The sequence below is a fragment of the Nelumbo nucifera genome, chromosome 8 (assembly GCF_055504915.1).
Source record: "Nelumbo nucifera cultivar China Antique chromosome 8, China Antique-T2T, whole genome shotgun sequence".
Taxonomy (NCBI): Eukaryota; Viridiplantae; Streptophyta; class Magnoliopsida; order Proteales; family Nelumbonaceae; genus Nelumbo; species Nelumbo nucifera.
The window spans coordinates 3,759,919-3,782,081 of record NC_142656.1 but is presented as its reverse complement, the minus strand read 5'-3'; the positions used below and the strand labels follow the sequence as shown (position 1 = coordinate 3,782,081).

Genomic DNA, 22,163 nt, shown 5'->3' with positions numbered 1-22,163 from the left:
GCTGTTTCAATGTTCTGTAGCACGGCTTGCAATTTGCACTTGGCCTACTATTTGAACAGGGTTTGCTTCAATTTGTTTGAATAGTTCTGTTTCTTGGTAAAGGGTTTAGGGAGAGATAAGTAGGGGGTGAGGAAAGATTTTAAGGGAGAGAGAGAGAGAGAGAGAGAGAAGTGGAGAGAGAACAGAGAATGGGGCAGTAATGATTTTAATTTAGATCCCCTATAGACGGATCGAATTGAGATCAACCTGGAATCTGGAAGGAAGATCCTGACCTGTTTGCTAGGTGACAGACTATTTAAGAAATCCAGGCTCCATGTTTGGACTTTAGAGAGAAAAAGTAAATAACAGATGAGCTAAAAACTGAAGTAGAGATACCATTAACAAAGAAGTGAATAGTTGAAATATTAACAAGTAAAAGCAATTTCAAGAGGTGTGAAGTGAACACTGTTCAATGAAATTTTAACAAGGAATTTTAGTAGTACATACTAGGTGTTCATGTCTAAACACAGAGCATTGATATTTGCACCCATGAAGCTTCAACTTCCAATCCAAAGCGTCTCTAAAATCTAAATTGCAGAAGAAAAAAAAAAGGTATTTCAATACCATCATTTCCTTGAGATGGGATTTTTCATACAGAAGTAACAGAACCTATCAACCAAAGAAGGAGCTGCGGTATAACAAAGGGAACCAAATTTCACTGCTCAGAGATTCCAAAAGCCTCTCCCACTTGTAGCAGAGGGAGACCGCACTTTCTCGAACCAACCCCAATATTCGGGATTACAGTGTGCCGGCGATGACACCATGGGCCTGGGCGTAAAGGGTCCGGCCGAACCTCTCCAGAATGCCAAACACTTGATTAATATCTCCCCCAACTTCCCTTCATTGATCGCCTCATAAACCTTCTCTATGTGCTCTCCAGGGCTCACCTTCTTCGCACCACTCAGAAGCTCGGTTCCCACTTCTGTCCTCACGAACCTGTATATCGGATAAGTCCTACATTTCTTAATTCTGTTGGGTATCGGGAAATCACCATTATCGAACCTCTCCCTGGCCTTGGCTATCTCCTCGCCTAATCTCGCCTTGAGTTCCTCCTGAAAGACTGGTATCTGTTTAAATATGGAGTACCCGCTTTCAGTACTCTTTTCTTCTGCTTTAGGAGATTGATTGAGCGCCTTCTCCACGAGGACCTCCCGCAATTGGAGGAGTAGAGCGTAGGATGGATTGGTGGGATCGTCGAGGTAGGAGAACACAGGCTGGTGTTCAATAACCTGCAAGAGCTCCTTCTCGCAGAAACGGGTTTCGAGCAATGATCCGTCCTGAGTTGTGTATAGGGTCTTCCTCACAACTTGGTTGAGGATGTGTTTTACTACCTCCCTCATGTTCTCCTCCAAATGTCGGAGATCAATCGCTTGGCAAAGTGCCACCATGTATGTTGCAGACATGAGCTTTAAGATTTCTACCGCTTCCGCACTCTTCCTGGCAGAGATCAAACCGAGCGAGTTCACGTCCTGGTTATGTTGTTCAGCGCTTTGAACATGAGTGGTGACTGGGTTTGCCAGGTATTGAAGCTCCGAGCAATATGCCGCCATGGCGATCTCCGCACCTTTGAACCCGTAGTCCAGGCTCGGGTTGGGTCCGCCGCTCAGATTAGAAGGCAATCCGTTGTTGTAGTAATCACAGACGAGCTCGGAGAATTGAGCAAACATGAGCTTCCCGATCGCTGCGATGGCAATTCGGAGGTTATCCATCGAGACCCCAATTGGAGTTCCTTGGAAATTACCCCCGTGCAGAGCAATGTCACGAGCGACGTCGATCAATGGGTTGTCGTTAACAGAGTTGATTTCTCTCTCGATCGAGTGAGTGGCCATGCGGATCACTTCAATTTGTGGCCCGAGCCATTGCGGAGATGTTCTGAGCGCGTAGCGATCCTGCTTCGGCTTTGTTAGCGGGTCCTTCTCGTGACGGATCCTCGCTTCTTTCATGTCGCTCTCCTCCAGAAGGAACTCCATCACCGCGGCCGATTCGATCTGGCCGGGATGGTGCTTCAGCTCATGGGTCAGCGGGTCGGTAAATTCCGGCTTCCCGTGCATGGCTTCACAGAACAAGGCCGAGAGGATTTCCGCAAGCAGAGCCAGGATGTTGGCATCGAAACAAACTGTGGCAGACACAGCAGAGCCGACTGCAGTTCCATTGACGAGAGCTAGACCTTCCTTAGCCTGCAGCTCGAAATGAGCAGAAATCCCAGCTCGCTCCAGTGCCTCTTTGGACGTAATTTCATCGCCTTCCAGGGTGATTACTTTGGAGTTATGCCGGCCAGTTAGCAAGCCCGCAATGTAAGATAAGGGAACTAGATCGCCGGACGCAGTGATGGTCCCTCTCAGAGGCAACTTAGGAATCAAGTTTTTGTTCATGAGCTTGGACATGGCTTCCAGTATCTCCCACCTTATACCAGAGTAACCTTGCATCAGTGTGTTTGTTCGAACAAGCATAGCCGCTTTGGCATAACTGGCGGGAAGACTCTCTTTTCCGATCACACCGGCGTTGAGGAACCGAATGAGCTCCGTCTGGAGATCGGTAGTCTTGTTGGTGCGCCGATGGGAGGTAGCACCAAAACCAGTGGTGACGCCATACGTATCCGTTCCACGAGCAATGTTCTCGGCAACCCAATTGGCACTTTTTGCCACACGGTCCCGGGCCACAGCCTCGTCGAGAGTAACAGTCACGCTAGACCGACGAGCAACCGCGGCCACCTGAGCGACGGTGAGATTGGTGCCCTGGAGGTTAACTGTCTGGGACTGCTGGAACTGTGACACCATGCGACGTACTTCGTCATAGTGGGTGCACTGTAGAGCCTCGGCGGCCTTTTTCCAGTGTGGTGGATTGGAAACATTAGAATCGCCCGCTACGAAGATGGGATTCCTTCCACCTTTTGGAATGGGCAGGGTGGGAGGACGACAGTGGTCGATGGGATGGTGGATTCCATTCGTCGCCATTGCCGGAATTTAATTGGAAATATTGGAAGGAGGAGACTGGAGAGGATGGGGTGGCACCGCGCGTGGCAGGCAGATGCTCTCTGGATACTAATCGCAGAACACTAAAATAGAATGAATAATTGGAATGAACCAAGAGAGTGAAGGCGGAGGCGGAGGTGGCTGCGTCAATGGTCAAGTCTATACAAAAAGGTATTGGCTGGTGGGACTGTGTGGCTCTCTTCGTTCATGATTGGTGACTGTTGACTCCAAAGTCTCCAACAATTGAGTCCTGCTCTTGCATGGAGTGGAAGTTTAGTGTTTACCTTCTTCGTCGAGACACCCCCCCCCCCCCCCTCTCTTTCCTTGAGGTAAGCTTTATATGGCTGTGGCTTTTTAAATTTGACCGTTGACTAATTGGAATGCTTCTTGAGTGTAGTCTTGTAAACTTGTCTTCTGCAGCCGTGCATTAAATGACATAGTATGGGAGATATTCCCGATGTGCGATTGCAAGAGACGCACTCTAAGGATTTGCCAACCTTTTTGGCTTTGATTAGATATTTAATCAGTACCCTTCTCCATCCATGTGAGCATTAGAGGGGATGGATCTACGAGTTCATTCGGCGGCTGATGATGATCTATCCCAGATCTGGCCATTTCCGGGTGCCTTTGCACCTGTTCATGGGCCGCGTCGGGCCGGGTTCGTGGCGGGTTTTCCTTCTTTATTAACAGAAAATGTGCGGCTCAATTCTGACCCCATGGGCTTGGTTTTATATAAAACTTGAAGTCCGAAATCCGATTGGTATACAAAATGTTTTATTTTCAGTATATTTTTATAAATTAATATTATAATAATTTAATAAATTAATAAAATAATTTATATTTCTTAATAGTAAATTGATATATATATATATATATATATATATATATATATATATATATATATATTATGTATAACGTAAATACTTTTTTAATATATATATAATAGTATCGGGCCTGGGTCAGGTTATTTAAGAAAGCTTAAGCCCAGCCCGAAAAATGATCAGGACTGGTATTTAAAGCCCAAGCCCAAAAAATAATGCATCGGGCCATCAAGCTACCTGGCCCATGAACAAGTCTACGTCAAGTGAGAAGATTAAAACAAACACTATTTAAACCATTCTATAATTTAACAATCCATAATCTAAGAACAAGGCAGGTGCGGGTAAGGACTAGGTCTCACTGGCTAGAAACTGAATAAAGAGTATTATGGGTAAGCATAATTCGGTTAAAATCAAATACTTGAACCAAAAAATTTTGGTTTGGATTTTGGGGTTTTTGGTTAATCCAGTTTTTGAATAATTCGATTTTCAATTTCATTTTTTAGAATTAGAAAATTGATTAATCAAATAAGTCAAATTAACCAAACTTTGGTATATAATATGCAACATATAATGTATAATATATTTATATTATTTATGTATTAATATATAATATATTGAAATTTTCTTTTTTAATTATATTATAATATATATAATATAGTATATTAATAATTTGGTTTTGGTTCAATTTTACTTTTTTAGTTTAGTTTTAAAAATTTTGCTTTATTTGGCTAAAAACCGAACCAAATAAACAAATTGATTGAAAGAAAAAGCAAGATATGTAGTGTTGTCAATGGGTTGGGTCTAGGCTAGGACCAGCTAGAACCGGAACCGACCCAATAGGACCCGGAACCAAACCAAACCCAATAGGGTCTATAAGTTTCAGACCCAGAACCAAATCGATTGATTCTCAGGATAATCGACTCTAACCCGACATCCAATTATAATAAATAAATTAATATGATTAATACATATTTTATATATATATGCATGTATTATATGAATATAACTCAATTCGGGATTGGATGAAACCAATAATAATTGGGACACTATTAGAACCCAAAACGGATCCATCGTTCTAGTTCCTGGAACCAAAACCAACCCAATCGGGTCAAACCCGACCCATTGACAGCCCTAAAGATATGCCCATATGAGAGTTCAGAGATGTTCCATGTGGGATTCGATCGTCTCCCCTACCACCAGCAGGCAGCAGGAGACCTTACCAACCCGCTGGTTGGCGAGGTTTTGCACAGGAGTATCACATCCCTTCTTCGGAAGTTGGGAGTTTAGACCGGCACCCAATGTATGAGGTAAGCCTGGCTGTAACTCTGTTAAAGCTGTAACTAGAATCGGTGTCAGAGTATCAGACTACAAATCCCAATACGCAGGTGCTCAAGTTGAATAAGAAATAGGTGTCAGTATCACTCTAGTCTGGAGTCTGCACCCACAGACCCTTCGGGCTTCGTTCACCGCCATAGCTCGTGTCGTTAAGTTGTTCAAAAAGCAAACACCCAAATCAAATCATAGCATTCTCATGGAAGTAAGGTGACAGTATTGTGAGCATCAGTCATCTAATGAATGTGTTTGGTACACAACGGCTTCTACAGATTGCCAACAAATTACCAAAGACTCTACCATCCTCCTAAGAAAACTCGTGGCGTTCCTCGATTATTGCAATAGCCATTCGAGATCCACATCCACCACCATTAGCCATTGACATTCTTGATGCAGGAAGGCTCGGATTCAGATACAGAAAAAAAAAATGTAGTGTTTAGGCTTTCATTCGGGCATCATTCATATAGATAAGATTATAAGCAAAAGAAGACATATATCATGACGCACTGCTGAATAAGAAATTTAAAGTGATGAACCCCAAGGGCCAAGGCCCATTCTCAACATTGAGATATGGAAGTCACTTCTCTTCCCAGTATACTGCGTTGTCACCGTCATCATAATCATAACCTAAAGCCGTCAACGGTGCACCCCAACTCAATTCTCAATATTGGGATATAGAGACACAGCCCATTAATGCTTATGATAAATAGAAGATGAGAGTTGTCACACTTCCGCCAAAATTTGTGCATCATTGCCATCATAGAACATTGGGATAGACTAGCTCTTCCCTTCCAAATCTTTAACGACCAAAAATAATGGACACCAATACTTGTCAAATATTCCTAGCGTTTCTTGCATCCCCTGGTGTGGATACTTGTCCCAACACTCCCAACGCCTTGTACCCTTCATGTAAAGCACAAGCTTGTTCCATTCCACACCTGTACCCTTCATGCCACCTCTGATGCTTTATAAAATGATGCCGACCTGAGAAATGGCATTTCTGTAAGTCTGCCTGACCTGAAAATACTTGGTAGTATTTCTGTCAGACCATGTGGCAATGAGGAAAACTAAAAGAATTTCAACTAAATTTAAATTTCTCTAGCAACAAAAATGAGCTTATGATATAGATGGTCCAAACCATATAAATTATAATGCAATTGAAGAAAATGCAAGGCTTTCAGTCTAACAAGGCAAAAATATATATCCTACATAGAATTAAACAAGGGCATTTTTCAGAAGACTTACAGATAAGTAGTATTATCATTCCACAGTAACATCCAAAATTAAAGTACCACTACACATGACATGCCCAACATGGCATTATAGACTAAGGTAAAACCTGATTGACTACTCAGTTAGCTAAGTTCACCATGAGAGCATACAGAGTTTGAGAACCCATCTTATGCCATCAAGGACGCGCTCTCTTGTTGCTGCAAGATGGGCATTTGTACTGCTTGATATGCTCAGCCCTTGCTGGAGTGATCTTCACACACTTGCCATGAAACCACTTTTCACAAATGTCACAGCAGATCCAGAACTCATCTGAGGCATAGTTCTCTCCACATGCCCCACACAGGGTCTCCCCATGCTCCTCTTCATCTTCCTCATCCAAACCCTCCTCCTCTTCCTTTGGCTGCCCCTTGGAATACTTGCCCTGAGATTCAGACCCTCGCTGCTTGTTGCCAAAAGAAAAAGAAATAGTAATAAAGACAACACAATTGAAGTCAATGTCAATAGTCTATTAATGGGGTTTCTAAACACAGAAGATCCTATCATTTTAGCTTTTTCGCAGCATTTTAATAATGTGTACAAACAACTAAAGTGACCTCACTTCAATCTTTTTTAGAAGTACCCATCAAAAAATAAAATCATTATTGGAACTGCAATACTGCCAAATAGCACTGCTGCACATTCAACACACTAGAAGACAGATGGTCACCCTTGTCTTCTGATGCATTTGATGTTGCCCGATTGTGCCTTCTTTAGCACATTGGACAAGCAGTGTTGCTGCATCTGCATTTCTCTTGCTGAAACTCCTAAAATAAATCCAGTCTACAATTCAATGACAACTAGAACTAAACATTTTACCCGAAGAGATTTCAAAACAAGAAAAAAAATAAAACAAAAAAAAAACAATATTACTCGTCAAAAAAAATAGTGGCTTCAGACAATATATAAAACATAAAGATCCAATCAACCAAATGCACAGTATGAGTAAACGAGTCAAACAATGAAAACAATAAAAAATGTTTTTTAGTGCAGACCTATAAAAGTTGTCCAAACTGGTTACTTTGGAAAAGACAAGCCAACGTAACAGAGAAACCTTTTTAGTATAGAATTGGTAGATTATGTAGTATATACACACACACACAGACAGTGCACGAGTTAGTATACATGTTTATAACTTTGTTGAAAATTTCTCAGAAAAAGAAACACCATCATCATCATCTAAACCTTATCCAAACTATATGGGGTTGCAACCAGTGATTTACTATAGGAATGGATAGAGCTTAGATACAAGGACACTTCACCGGTTTAGAGTTTGGCTTGGATTTGTTGCTGCTATGATTTGAAACAGATGACTTCTCCTTTACTTGTTTCTTTGCAGTTCCAGTCACAACCTCGAATATTGTTGGGAGATCATTTATCATGCTAAAGAGACGTTTTCTGCATGGCAAATCCCCGCACATTGTTATGTGGGTTGGGGGTGATTGCAAGAGAACATAATCACAAAAGAGACTTACTGCAGCTAGTTCACTTAAAAAGCTAATAAAGCATGATATGATAATACAACATTCAGCTTTCAAAGTCCAACCAATAATAGAAGATAAACAATTTTGTTTAGACAATAATACAAAGTGATTGCAAACAGCCAACAGATTAAATCTGCCCAAACAAATAGACTTGAAAAACCTCCAGGTCGCTTTGTTTTCTGAAGTTAAATATGGAAAAATTCAGTTTACTTCCAGGCTTCCAGCAATATTCATCTGCAAATCTAACAAATGAAATTTGCAACTGCAAGGTCCGCAAGTTCTATATCATAGATTCATGTTGTGCCAGTTACTTTGAAGGAACATGATCTGCCCTGGTTCCAACCAGTGCACTAAACTGTATTCCAAAAGCAACAAAACGTCCACAGGAAGTTTAAATTCTTTACACACAACTCAAATCTTCACGATCAAATAACAATAATGCCATTGCATGCAGGATAAATGTGCAAGCAAGTTCAAGAGCAATAGGGAAGTACAGCTTCACATGAAGATGTAAGTGGTTCACTAGTGTGCAACATTATTAAACTCGTAAGAATTTAGTAGAAGACAACTTAGATGATGTCACAACTCACAAGTATAAATAGGTAGGGGTGAACATTCTGTTTATTCGGTTAAAAACCAAACCAAATAAATTGAAATTTTAAAAACCAAACTAAAAAAATAAAACCAAAACCAAATTATACAAAAACTGAAATAACTGAAACCAAAATTTTTGGTTCAGTTTTCGGTTAAAACCAAATTTTAATAATATATAGTCTATTATATATATTATAGAATGTAATATATATTATATATTATAAAATATATATTATGAAATCAAATTTCATTTTATCATATACTAATGTATAAATATATTATATATAATAATAGAATTCCGGTTAACCAAATTTATAATTCTAAAAACCAAACTGATTTAACCAAATATCGAAATTTTCGGTTCAGTTTTTTCTTTTCTTGGTTTTAACCGAATAGTGCTCTCCCCTATAAATAGCTAAAGATATGAGGTTACTGTTGGACTCATGAGATGCTGCAATGCAAAATGCATCTGCCTTTTTTCACTCACATTGGGGGGAAGCAGAATATCCAGAGTATAAATACTTTACATTATACCTGTTTTGATTTTCTATTCATTGATTATAAATAGAAAAGCTGGCACATAAAACAAACAATAGTTTTTTTTTCAACCTTCATCAACAGTAGTCTAACAACCATTATATCTTTATTCTGGAATCTAACATGTATATTATTTAAAAATATCAAATAATGTAGCACAAGATGATAAATAATTTATTGAAAAAACTTAAACAATTTCTTTGTGGTGAAGCTTCTAAATTTAGACCTGCTAATACCATAACCGCATTCAGAGAAGTTCAACAAAAATCATGATTTGTTGATGGCATGTTGACCTTTCACCATCATAGAGATTTTTTTGCCTACCATCATTAGACTTTCCAGAGCCAAAGCTATCCAGATGTCTATATGCACTTACAGGAAACCTCAACAATTTAAGAAAAATTAAAATTGATAGCCTAAAAAAGAGAGACAGGATTACTTTTTTAACCAGCAAGATGGATCTCTAAACCGTAGAAAAAGTGAGTAGATGTCAATTCACCTTAGCTGCTTTTCGTAAATCTACAGTAACAGATCCCAGAGAACTTTAGCATGGCAATCCACCATTGTAATATAATATTACATGCAAATGAAACTATGAAAACTTGTATTTTAACAAATAATATTACATGCAAATGAAACTATGCAAACTTGTATTTTAACAAATAATGTTACATGCAAATGAAACTATGCAAACTTGTATTTTAATAAATGGTAAGCAATCTTTTTTTTTTTGAAAGGTAAAGTGTTGTATTCAGCATGAGCTGTAAAAAGACTGTACAAGAGGCTACGCAAACAACCTTAAAGCCCCCCAAAAAAGTTCACCCTCAAAAATGCCCCAGAACAAAAAACATCTTTAAACAAATCAGAGCTAGACAACCAGCTTCTCAACTCTTCCACTACAAAGTTAATCACCCCAGCCTCAGTCCTGTTGTTTTGTTAAAAAATCCTATTGTTCCTTTCTATCTAGATTGCCCATAAAACAGCAGCTGGAACGGCAGACTATACTAGCTTTCCTTCCTTGGACATACCAAGAACTCTCCACCCTTGTAGCAAACCAAAGACTGATTCCGGCCAGCACCAACTCAGAATTATAGCTCTAAGGAAGTGTTGCCACACCTCTGCTGTGAAACCACAGCGTAAAAAAAGGTGATTTGCTGTTTCTGGAGCCAAATTGCACAAGGGACTGTTTAAATCTGATAAGTTGAAAACCTTCCTACTAAACATTCCTCTGGTGATACATTTTCCTTTTTTTTTTTGATGAACGAGTATAGGTGACACATTTTCCTTTCGCAGCTATCCACAGAAAAAATTTGACTTTCAAAGGAGCTGCGGTCTCCCATATGGCTCTAGATGGGAAGGGCTGGCTGTTACTCCCCAGCAAGCCCAGATAGAAAGATTTGACAGTAAAACAACCAGGTTTGGACCACAACCAGCATCTAGTATCCTTAGATTGCAGATCTGGCTGTTGCTCTTGAATCACAGAGAGCAGTTCAGCCACCTGATCCAACTCCCAGTCGTTGAAATTCCTTCTGAAAGCAGGGGACCAAAGTACAACCCCTCCCACCTGTGCAAAATAATCTGCAACCGACACCAAATTGTCTTCAGCTGCACCATACAAAACAGGGAACCTTTCTTTTAGAGAGAAGTTACCACACCAAGGATCCAACCAGAACTTCAGTCGCCTACCATTTCCTACTTTATAAGAAATACCTCTGATGAAAAGAATATAGGCTTTATAAACACCTTTCCATACACCACCCAAAAGATTGCTGTGACCATCCGGCATCCCAACCATTTTCACTAAAACCATATTTTTCAACTATTAACATCCTCCACAGCTCCTGACTCTCAGTGGAGAATCTCCAAAACCAGCTTCCCAAGAGAGCAAGGTTGAAGGGTTTCACCTTCCTGATCCCAAGCCCACCATGGGAAATGGGCTTGCATATTTCTTCCCACTTTACCAAGTGGTACTTAAAGGAGTCTTTCCACCCTTGCCACAGAAAGTCCTTCATCTTTTTCTCAATCTTCACAGCCACCTCCGTGGGCATCAAGAAGAGACGTATAGTAGGCCGGCAAGCTGGCCAGAACACTTCTTAACCAAAACCAGTTTACCCCCTTTGGAGAGATATCTAGCTTTCCACGAGGCAAGTTTTCTATCAACTCTTTCAAAAACGGGATTCCAAATGCTGCTTGAGTTACTCTTTACCCCTAAGAGAAGACCAAGGTAAGAGGAGGTGAATGTACCTGTTTTACACCCCAACACTTCAGCCAACTCTTGAAGATTCAAGATGGTCCCAACTGGCAGCATTTCACTTTTAGAGAAGTTAACTTTCAGACCTGACACCAGCTCAAAAGGAAGCAGAGATTAAGGACCTGCTCCAGAGAAGCCTCACAAAAAAATAGTGTCATCAGCATACTGCAGCAATGAGACTCTTGTACCTCCAGGACTGATCTCAAAACCTCCCAGCAGGCCTGACTCTGCCACTCTTTCAGTCATTTTGCTTAAGCCCTCCATTACTATCAAGAACATCAAAGGTGACAGAGGGCCACCTTGTCTTAAACCCCTCGAACTTGAACTTGCCTTTAGCTGCCCCGTTGATCAAAACCGAGAAACTAAAGGTTGTGATACAAACTTTCATCCAGTTTCTCCATTTCTGCCCAAACTGCATTCTGTCCAACATGTAATCTAGATAAGCCCAGTTTACATGATCGTAAGCCTTCTCTAGGTCCACTTTACAAACCAGACCTGCCTCCCCACTCCTAACTTTCGAGTCAATGAGTTCATTGGCAACTAAGACACTGTCCTGTATATGTCTGTTGCTTACAAAAGCACCTTGATAACTGGAAACCAGAGATCTCATGACCTTCCTTAATCTTATAGACACTCCCTAAGAAGCTGATGGGTCTGAAATCTTTCAGCTCTTCGGCTCCATTCTTCTTAGGGGCTAAGGAGATGAAGATTGAATTCAGACTCCTCTCAAAAGCCGTCGAAGCATGGAATTCCTCAAAGACTTTTAGAAAATCTTGTTTGACTAGCTCCCAATATTTTTTAAAGAAACAGATGGTAAAGCCATCGAGTCCAGGAGCCTTCTCCCCTTCCAGCTCATCCACAGCTTTCTTGATTTCAACCTCTGAGAAAGGCTTTTCCAGCTCTTCTGCCTCTCGCCCAGAAAGGCTTTTGAAACTCAGCCCCTCTGGCTTTGGCCTAAATCTGCACTGTTCTCTGTATAAGTTCTCGTAGAAACTCCCAGTAGCCTTCTCAATTTCTCCTTTCTCTTCCACCTCACAACCGCCTTGAAATTGAGTTAACTCTCTGTCTTCCATTGGCCATCTTGTGGAAGAAGGCAGTATTACTGTCACCTGCCCTTAACCACTTGATTCTTGATCTTTGCCTCCACTTGACCTCCTCCTGAAAAGCCAACACATCAAAATTGTTTTTAACAAGCAAACTGTTCAGTCTTTGGTCTTCCCCCAAGGGACCTGCTTCTTCCAGAAGGTCCAGTTCCTTAATGATCTTCAGACATTCAGCTTTTTTGATTTCATCAGCTTTCAGCCTATCCTTTTGCCACTCCTTTATTTTGCTTTTAAGCCATTGGAGCTTCTTGCTTAAGACATGACTTGCAGTGCCTTCAAAAGAAGCATCAGCCCACCACTTCTTGACAATGGAATCAAACTCTGCATCTCCCAGCCAACAGAGCTCCAGTCTAAAAGGTTGACCCTGTCTTCTAATTCCATTTATGTTCAGCTGCAAGGGCACATGGTCTGAAACTGGTCTCGGAAGTGCTTCTTGAATCGAATTGGGAAAGTACTCATCCCATTCATTGGAAATTACAAACCTATCCAATCTGACCAGAGAAGGCTGATCTTGGTTGTTAGTCCAAGTATAGGACGCTCCAGCCAGAGGCAGATCAGTCAACTCCCATTTCTGCATGAAATCTGAAAATAACCACATACCTCTATCTGATCTAGTGCAGTCCTTTCTGTCTTCCACCCTTAGGATGGCATTGAAATCACCACCGATTGTCCAGGGTCCACTCCACTTCCTTCTCACACCCTCTAGCTCCACCCAGAAAGCTTCTTTTAGGCTGGACTCAACGGGGCCATAAACTCCTGTCGCAACTCACAACCAAAGAAACATCAGATTGGGATCCAGTGCAGTCTAACTGAAACAGAAAATCTGTATCTAGCTGCTTAAAGCTGCTTGTGTTCCAAATTACAGCTACACCGCCAGCAGTGTTAACTGACAGTAGTGACAGCCAATCACATGGGCCAAAACCCCATACACTTCTCCCTATTCTGGAGCTGAAATTTTGGAGTTCGTTTCCTGCAACAAAAGGATATCAGATTTCTTTTCCTTCAAAAAATTCCCAATCACCGGTCTACTACCAGAGCCAAGTCCTCTCACATTCCACAAAATCAATTTCAAGTTCTCCATAAATTATCTTCTTACGGATCTGCTATTTCGGCTCCCCACCCCTCCACCATCATTAAGGCCCCAAGCCAGATGCAATAGCTCTTTAGATTGCCTCCGGTTCTTCCTTCCCTTCTCCATTAAGTGTCTATTCTCAATTGCAACCAACAAAGCTTTTGTTTAATCCTCCAAGCCTCTTATAGAGATAGCCAAAAAATCCCCAAACGACAACAGCTTAGACAGCACCCACGCCGATACCTCTTCCTCCTTTGTGTACCTTAGGTTAACTATCTGATGCTGAGACACTGCAAGGGGACCAACAGCTTCTTTGTTTCCTGGTAAAATCATTGCTAATGGTTCCTAGAAGACAGATGGTGAACCTTCTAACGCAGTCAAAGCCCCTACCATAACCAAGTCTTCTGTATTCCTTTGCAACAAAACACCGTCCATACTCCATAGATCTCTCCCTTTCTGTATCTAGGCTGAGAGGATCACCTCCTTGTCCACTCCCCCCCCCCCCCACTAAAGGCCTTTGTCCCTTCTAGGCCCCTACAGTCCTAAGCCACAAGAGACGAAGGGACTGGTTGAGGAGTCAAAGAGCTCGATTCCATTTGTGTCTCCTACCTTGAGGTTTTACTTATGGACCAGCTTTCTATGAAGGTTGAGATAGAACTACCGTCATCCTGCGAGAAAGGTTCTTCTATGTCTGACTCTTCTAAAGAAGAAGAAGCAGACACCACCACCTCTTTCCCCTTTCTTGACCCTTGCGCAGAAGGCTTTCCCTTAAACACCATTCTAGGAGGGCTTTTAAACCGAACTGGGCCAGGCCCACTAGGATGATTAGCCTGACTTGGTTCGCCCAAAATAGCCAGTTCCAAATCCCACCCTTTCGGCTTGAACCGATCCAAAACCGTGCCTGCTAAGCGGTCTAAAAAGGACTCTTCATCCGCCACTTCCAAGTTTTTTAAAATTTGAAAAGATTTAAACCCCTTTCTCGAGTTAGTCTGACCTGCCTTTTCTTCTTGATCGTTCGATCCAAAGTCCATCCTACGGCTCTGATGTTTCTTCCTCCTCCTTCCACTGACTGTCTGCCAACCATCTTCTTCTGAATGTTTTAAAAGAGCAAGGCGCATGGGTCAATTTGCACCTAAGGCGCAAGGCAAGGTGTGCGCCTTTTTAAACAAGGCACAAAAAAAACTAAAAAATCAAAAATGCCAAAAATTCAAAAAAAGATCAATTAATTATCAAACATAATGTTAATAAAAAATATTAACTTAAATTTTAAAATAAATGTTTTAAAAAACCTATTATCTAAAATTAAAATACATAAATATAACATGTAAACCATATTCAAATGAGAATTTAAAAATAAAATCAAATATATAAAACATTTTCAAGCATATAAAATTCAATCTCTTTTTTTCTCAATTGCATTACTTCAAGTAGCCAATGTGATGTAAAACATATTACATTCCTGATTCTACAAGCCGCCTTTGTGCCACGCCCATCGAGGCAAGCCCAAACAAGTCCATGTTAGGTCTTAAATTCTTAGTTCTCACACAAAAAATAATGTTTTTATAATTTTAATTGCATTTTAAGAGGATATTTTATTAGGATGAATGAATGAACAACATTACCAAATAGGCGCAAAAAAGCATCAAATTTTCAAAAGGCGCACGCCGTGCGCCTAGGACCTGGGCAAGGTGCCTACTTTAAAATGTCTCGCCTATGCACCTGAGGCGCGCCTTTTAAATCATTGCTTCTTCTCTAGCTCTGGCACTCTCATGAGCCCTAGAAACTTCCAAAGTGTCCGAACACTCCTCCGCCTGCTACTCTAAGCCATTGGAGTTTTCCAACCGCCCTTTAATGTCTTCGCTAATGCAAAAGCCTATCAGAGCTTTCTAAATTAGATTCTGCTCGACTTGTAACGCTTCAGCAAAATCCGCCAGCACTGGCATCTTTTCCGGCTTTATCTCTGGCCAGATTGTAACCACATACATTGAATTACCCACTACTACATTAACCATCAGGGGAGGTACCCCTGACCCGCGTGCTTTAACTCAAAAAAACTCTACACTTCATTTACCAGTTTCAAAGTTATCGGCTTCCAAAAAGCCTCTATAGAGGTCCCCTATGCCTCTAGCAAGGTTCGTGCTCCAAAGGTGTAACAACAAACCATAGACCCTTACCCACACAAAACCAGGTATCTCCTTGGAGGATTGCCAAGTTCCAGACGAGTCTGACCAATGTTCAAGGTGCAACAGAGAACCTTTGAAACATCTGGAACCAAAGTTCACCACTCTTCTAGTGTCTTCGAAAGAAGGGAGGAGGAAAAGCCAATACTCGTCATCAAGCCTACGCATCCCAATGCCTTTCGAACAACCCCAAGCTTGAGACACCCACCGACCTACCTTCTCCACCCTCAAGTTTTTCCGGTCAAAACATCCGACCAGGCACGCCTGAAGAAAACCCTCTCGCTTTTCCACTCCTCTGGCATCTACTTCCAAGGAAAGGTGTAGATGGTTAGCTTTAACGCTCACCTTACCTTCCGACGGCCAAACCCAAGGGTAACCATTCTTTCCAGCCTGTCCCCACATCTCTCTTGAGGGAAAACTTTCCTGATTTTGATCGAAATACCCTGGTCCCATCTTTTGACGGTGGCGAAAGCCATTCCTTTCAATAGGCTACCACCAGCGAGATCTTTTGTCACCGACCAAAGCCATCAACTAAAAGGAACTTTCATGGCAATATAAAATTTTCAAGTACAGTGAAGCTTCGGTGGTTCTCAAATCGAGAAGGGTTTCTTCTCCCCCGCCCATGCATTTTTAGTCAGAGGTAAGCCTAACTCGATTTCGATTGCTTGATGAAAGCACTAACACAATTCTCTTCTCCTCAAAAATAGAAGTATTTTACAAAGTTAATAAAAATAGAAGTATTTTACAAAGTTAATAAAAATAGAAGTATTTTACAAATATCATTGCATAGAATACACACATACTATTTTACCTTATAAGTGTTTTGTTCTTATGTTCCATAAGATAGAAAACATGGATCTGCCACCCCATTTAGAAAACACATTACCAAGATAAACTCTTAAGTTACAAGTCTATTGTATTAGAGGATTCTGACATTTAGATAGACGATGTCCAACCTGATTTAAATTATTTTTATGCATATATTATGCAACTCTAGATAAGAGCTTACCCCTACTATTTGTCAGGGGGAAATAAGCAGTGAGCGGGCCCTAGTACAACAAGGGGAAAAAAGATGATAGCAATTTGCTCAGGAGAAACATCTAAGCTGTGAAAAAACAAATTCAGTAAGGATGTAATGAAATAAGCTTTTAAAAACAATGCTCTTAGTTTTGGAAGCAAAAGAATTTGAGAAGTTTGTTTGGTACACACTTTTCAAAGTTGTTGTCAAGGAAAAAGCTTCTTGCATTTTCATAAACAATTTGCTTCAAATCTAGATTTTTATGTCCCAAACAGAATTCAAATCAACAAACAAAATAGCCATTTCCCAATACAATCACCATTTCTTACATAGGATAGCTTCCAAGTGAAAGGCAAGACATAAGGAAGATATCCATAACTTCATAATAGAGAGAATTACCTATCATTTTTATCAAATCCAAATCTGGCACCAAAATAAAATGCCACGGCAAGCAACCAAGCATCACTATGAACTGCAACCAAAGACAACCAGTCCTTCTCTTGCATCCCATCTCTCGCAAAGTTAATACCCAAGGCAGGCTCAGGGAGCTCCGGAGGCACCTCTTCAGCAGGTAAATTCACTTCCCATTGCTCACTAGGAAAACCATACAGGCAAAGATTCTCCTTCTCTGTATAGTCCATAAATTAGTAAATGGAGTTATAAGAAAAGGAGCAACAAAATAGATTGTAGGGATACTACAAGTCAGGAACATACAATATCTGAACACAAAATTCTTTCCACAATCACTGATCAAGACCTTAAAACAATGTCAATAATAGCCCATTTTAGTTGTATTTCTTTTGCAATCTGTGGCTTTAAGGGTGTTCCCCTCTAGGTTTTTGCCTTAGAGGTAAGGTTGAACCCCCACACCTCACCACCGTGCAAATTTCTCTGATTATTTTATTAAATAGCAGGTGCAGCAATCACCTCTGGATTGGGGAGGGGACCCCAGCGAAAGCATGATCCTTTCCATCATAGGCTCTGAGGAGAGTTATCCTGAAGAAATGGCCATAAACTATCCAAGGGGAGAAAAGGATTCACTTGGAGCCTTCTCCCCAAGCCATGTTACAAAGCATCATAATATTAAAAGGTATATTTTGGCATTAGGACCTGAGCTGAAACTACACTTTCCAAGGAATTAATAATACTCAATGTTTTAGAGGCATGTCAAATTCAAATTCGAATTTGAACATTGCCTTAAATGTAGTATTTAATTTGCCTATAAGGCATGTCATTAAATGTGATACTTAATTAAGAGTTACATAAATTAAATTTGAATTTGAAAAGTTACTAAAATTGAGGTTGAAAGAGAGAAATTCATTTTGATATTTAAAAGTTGCCAAAATTAAGAAAGAAAGGGGAATATATTAAATTCAAATTGTATAGGCCAATACAGACTCAAAGCGGTTCTATATAGGCTCATACCAACGAAAATAAACGAAACATACAGATTTTGCGAAACATATCTTTAGAAACGATGATCAAATCAATGAATTCAACAAAAGCTCTTTCATTCAAAATATATCTTTAGAAACGATGATCAAATCAATTTGTGCCAACAAAAAAAAAATAGCAATGGCAAGGTTGTGTCTGATTGCAATTTGCAAACATAGTTGTCAACATGTCACCTAGGTGCAAGCTCCCCCAAAGTCACGGCTTATATTAAATGTGCCCTTCTAGGTGACTAGGTGCTCACATAGGCAACAAAAATAACAAAACAAGTGCCTTATTGTAGTATTACTACAAAGGCTACATCTTATTAGTATGTGCATTGATAAATCCTATTATATATAATAAGTATTACTTATCTGTTGCTTTAGTATAGCTTTTGAGAAGAAAAAAGAAAGAAAATAAAAGGATGGTTTTTTTTCCTACAATTACACTTATATTTTTTATTGGTATAAAATTGTAGTCCTCTTTAGTTTCTAATAAATTTTAATATGCAATTTCTCTATTAAATACTTATTATACTATAATGTTGTGTTTGAAATATGGAAATTTAAAAAACTTAAAATGACATTTTCTTTTAGATGTGATGATTTGCCATGTTTTTAGAGAATAATTAATATGAATAAAGAGAATTGCTATTTTTTCATTTTGCATGCATGCTGATCGGCATATAAAATTAGAAAACTTAAAATGATCATGTTGGTACCCACATTGGTTAGGTGATAGGATTTTACAAAGAGAAAAAAAAAAAAAAACTAAATTCTAGGATCACCTAAAACTGCCTATATGCTTTAACAACCAACTCAATCCAGACCTAGTTTACATAATCTGCTGGTGTTTGGTTCTTGACTCAACAAGGACCCATTTTGATAAGGATTTATATACAATCCCACATCCAAATAAATTAAAGTGATGAATTGAACATTACCTACTTTAAATGAATACAGTTCAACTTGGTCTATCTCTTCTTCAAGATAATAAATACCAATTCAAATCCAACTAGAAATGGCAAAATCCCAATGGAACATGTACTTGACCGAGTTCAAAAAGAGCCAAACCAGATCCAATAAAAATGTACAAGTTGACACATGTTAAGATCAAAATTGGTAAATGACAATAAGTTGAAATTCAAATGTAACAAGCTCCTGTTTTGAATGGGAAAAAGGACTTTTTATATGAATGCCAAAGGCAGAGCACCCATATCCATACCAAAAGCCTACTAGCAATAAATTCACAATGATAAGTTTAGAAAGCATCAACAAATATAGCAGAGAAGTGCAGCCCAACTGCCAATAACCTCAAACTTAAGCCCTACCAGACCACCCCCTCCTCCCTCTCAAGGAAGCTCTGCTTCCCTCGGTCCCTCCCCCTTCTCTTTCCCTTAACACCTTCTCCTTCACCTCAATAACTCAATTGATCCTTCCTTTCTTGCAAGTAACCAGTATTTAACCTACATTGCATGCTCCAATACATGCCTTCATTAGAACATATGGTGGCCTTAGGATGTTGGTTAGCATTCTGTCTTTGCACAGTTACTTCAAAGTTGATCCTGAGTCTAAGTACCACAAATCTTTAATGTGAATTCAACATCCACCATACCTTATCCATGGCGTTCCTTGCCATGTCTTTGAAAGACACCAGCTATTCTGAGGTCATTAACAATTGCTACGTCACCAGAAAGGCAGAAGTAAAGATGCCAATCATGTTAAAACCACAGTTAACAGAAATGGAGGGTACAGGTCAATAGTCACCATATCACCAGGGTGAAAAATAGTTAATGTTTGTTAATATTTGCTGCTTGCTAAAGGATATATAGAAGTTTAAAGAACACATTTAATCTTCTTTTCTTTTTCATAAGCCAATAATATCCATATTTGATTTGTTTTCTCTTAAAAATTCTCATTTCAAATGGAAAATTACAAGAGCAAAATAAAACTCTGACAGAGAAAGAGTTGGAGGTTTGCCCTTTACTATTTCATTTTCTTGGACCACAAACAGTTAGAACTATGCTTGAGTCTGAGAGTGGCTACTTCATTAGTAAAATTGCGTTCATATCCAGTCAACCAGCTTTGAGTAATGGCCTTTTTTATGTCAACAAGGCTATATTACAGATCAATGTCATAACAGCCATAAAAGTAAGATGAGAACAATATATGTTGACACACAAAAAAAGGAAGTAACATATTAAAATAATTTAGGAATTGAAATGTGGCTCCCATGAATTTCTCATCCAAAACCTAAAAAACACAGGAAGAAAAAACTTGGCTGGCTATCTCATATAGGTTCTTTGACCCACCTAGGGAAGTCTCTAGACACTTGGCTGGCTATCTCATATATTCAGCCAATGTTCCAGGAAGCATATACATGCAAAAGTCAGCAACCATAAAATCAACAGTAATTCCTCATTAAACAGCCACTAAACATTTCTTTATACAAGTAAGATAGAAAAAATAATTATAAACAACCATTTGGACGTAATATATCATAAACAATCAGGGAGAAAAATGTTGTATTGCCTTAAAATTAAACTAAATTAACAATCACAAATCACCATCTGCTCCACAACATAAGACATTTAGTTCAAATAATAAAAACAGTGTACAAAATGCATATAGAGGAAAGTCAGGTAGGAAGAACTTCATAAAGCGGAAGAGACAAAAAGAATAATGAAAGTAGCATCTGCAACCAAAAGCATGCAAACAGAATCCTAGCACACAAGCAAGAAATGCTAGTAATTGCTTCCCCTGAAGAAAACAATGAATAGAAAAGGTCGAAAAAAACTATGATATCTGTGAAGAAGGTCCTAATCGAGATTCTGAGAGTAAAACGACACTACCACATCGAATCCTAATCAATAGTTCAAAGAAAACCATACACGGGGACATTACATCACAAAAGAAAAAATAATAGTGAAAAAATATGCAAGGAAAAAACGAGGCGTAAACCCTAACCAGGATCGCACTGCTGAAAAAATTCGTCAACATCTGCAGTAAGAGAAGATAAAAAAAAAAAAAAAAAACATGAGGATTCACAAAAAGAACACTCCAAACCCCTAAATTCAAACTAAAAAACCAATTCTAAAAACGAAATCAATAATGTTTCTGAAAAATGAGAAAAAAAATACCCGTGGTGAGAGCTTTAATCATGCCAGCTCTTCGGCCCTTGAAATCCCTAAAGACCTCTTCAACTGTGCGAGGATTGTACGTTCCACCTCCGTCCATGGCTTCAACGCTCCAAAAACTTTTTAAGTTTTCTAAGGGAAGTAAACGAGAAGACGAAGACGAAGGCCAAGTAGTAATAGACACGGAAATTAGTGGTTTGCAACGATATTTGTCGAGATTTGAAAGGAACAAGAAGTAAACCAACACAGTCAATAAGCGGGAGAGGGAAGAGAAAGAGAGAGCGAAAGTCTGCAAGAGCTTAGAGAGAGAGAGAGAGAGAGAGGAATGGGCGTTTGTTTGAAAGGAGGGAAAAGGGCAAAAATATTTGACCCCTCACAGTTGAGAGAGAGAGAGAGGGGGTGGGATAAAATCATAGAAGGCCTCGCGGATTTGAATCGCCTTGAAATGGACGGATTAAAGTGGATTTGAAACACCGGTGACAAGTCCGGGGAGGCGGATTGCGATATTGTGATAAATCGAGGAAAGGCTAACGTGAGCCGATGGGTGTTCAACAATAAGAAAACCTCAGTTCAACTCGTGGGTCATAAGATCCTACGCTGAATGTAACTATTAACGGTCAAAATTTAAATCCTGCTATAAATGCTACAGACTTCCATCTTCCTCAGAGTGTTTTATGATTATATTTTTTAGGGAAATTGATGTACCTGTACTTTAAGGTAGTGACGCATAACTTGCATGTTATCAACACTCTTTAATTGAAATTAGGGTAGTGGTAAATTTATCAAAATGCTCATCTATTGTTTTAGCAACAAATAAAATAAGATTGCAAGATGACATAAATGGCTATGATTGCTTCAATTAGCATATCTCTTTGCAAACAAAATTTCTGAGCATGATTAGATCATTGTATTGCTTCAACG

The 22,163-nt window shown here is 39.6% G+C and overlaps 1 protein-coding gene and 1 pseudogene across 4 annotated transcripts; both read right to left on the bottom strand.

Moving 5' to 3' along the window:
- Positions 1–437: 437 nt before the first annotated feature.
- Positions 438–3,132, bottom strand: LOC104600622 (phenylalanine ammonia-lyase 2 pseudogene; annotated as a pseudogene). The gene has a single exon (XR_016079502.1). The product of XR_016079502.1 is annotated as a phenylalanine ammonia-lyase 2 pseudogene (transcript).
- Positions 3,133–5,571: 2,439 nt separating this feature from the next.
- LOC104600621 (PHD finger protein ALFIN-LIKE 4) lies at positions 5,572–21,784 on the bottom strand. 3 transcript variants are annotated; one of them, XM_010263679.3, is made up of 6 exons: positions 21,246–21,784; positions 21,073–21,105; positions 17,072–17,300; positions 7,696–7,831; positions 6,547–6,836; positions 5,572–6,148 (listed from the first exon to the last, which is right to left on the bottom strand). In XM_010263679.3, exons 1-5 carry the CDS (start codon positions 21,340–21,342, stop codon positions 6,573–6,575), a joined length of 759 nt encoding a protein of 252 aa, XP_010261981.1. In that variant the 5' UTR covers positions 21,343–21,784; the 3' UTR covers positions 5,572–6,148; positions 6,547–6,572. The 3 variants fall into 3 exon arrangements, with proteins under 3 accessions (XP_010261981.1, XP_010261980.1, XP_088749348.1); XM_010263678.3 differs by lacking the exon at positions 5,572–6,148 and having other exon boundaries at positions 6,348–6,836; XM_088893222.1 differs by lacking the exons at positions 5,572–6,148; positions 21,073–21,105 and having other exon boundaries at positions 6,348–6,836; positions 21,246–21,482.
- Positions 21,785–22,163: the final 379 nt, after the last annotated feature.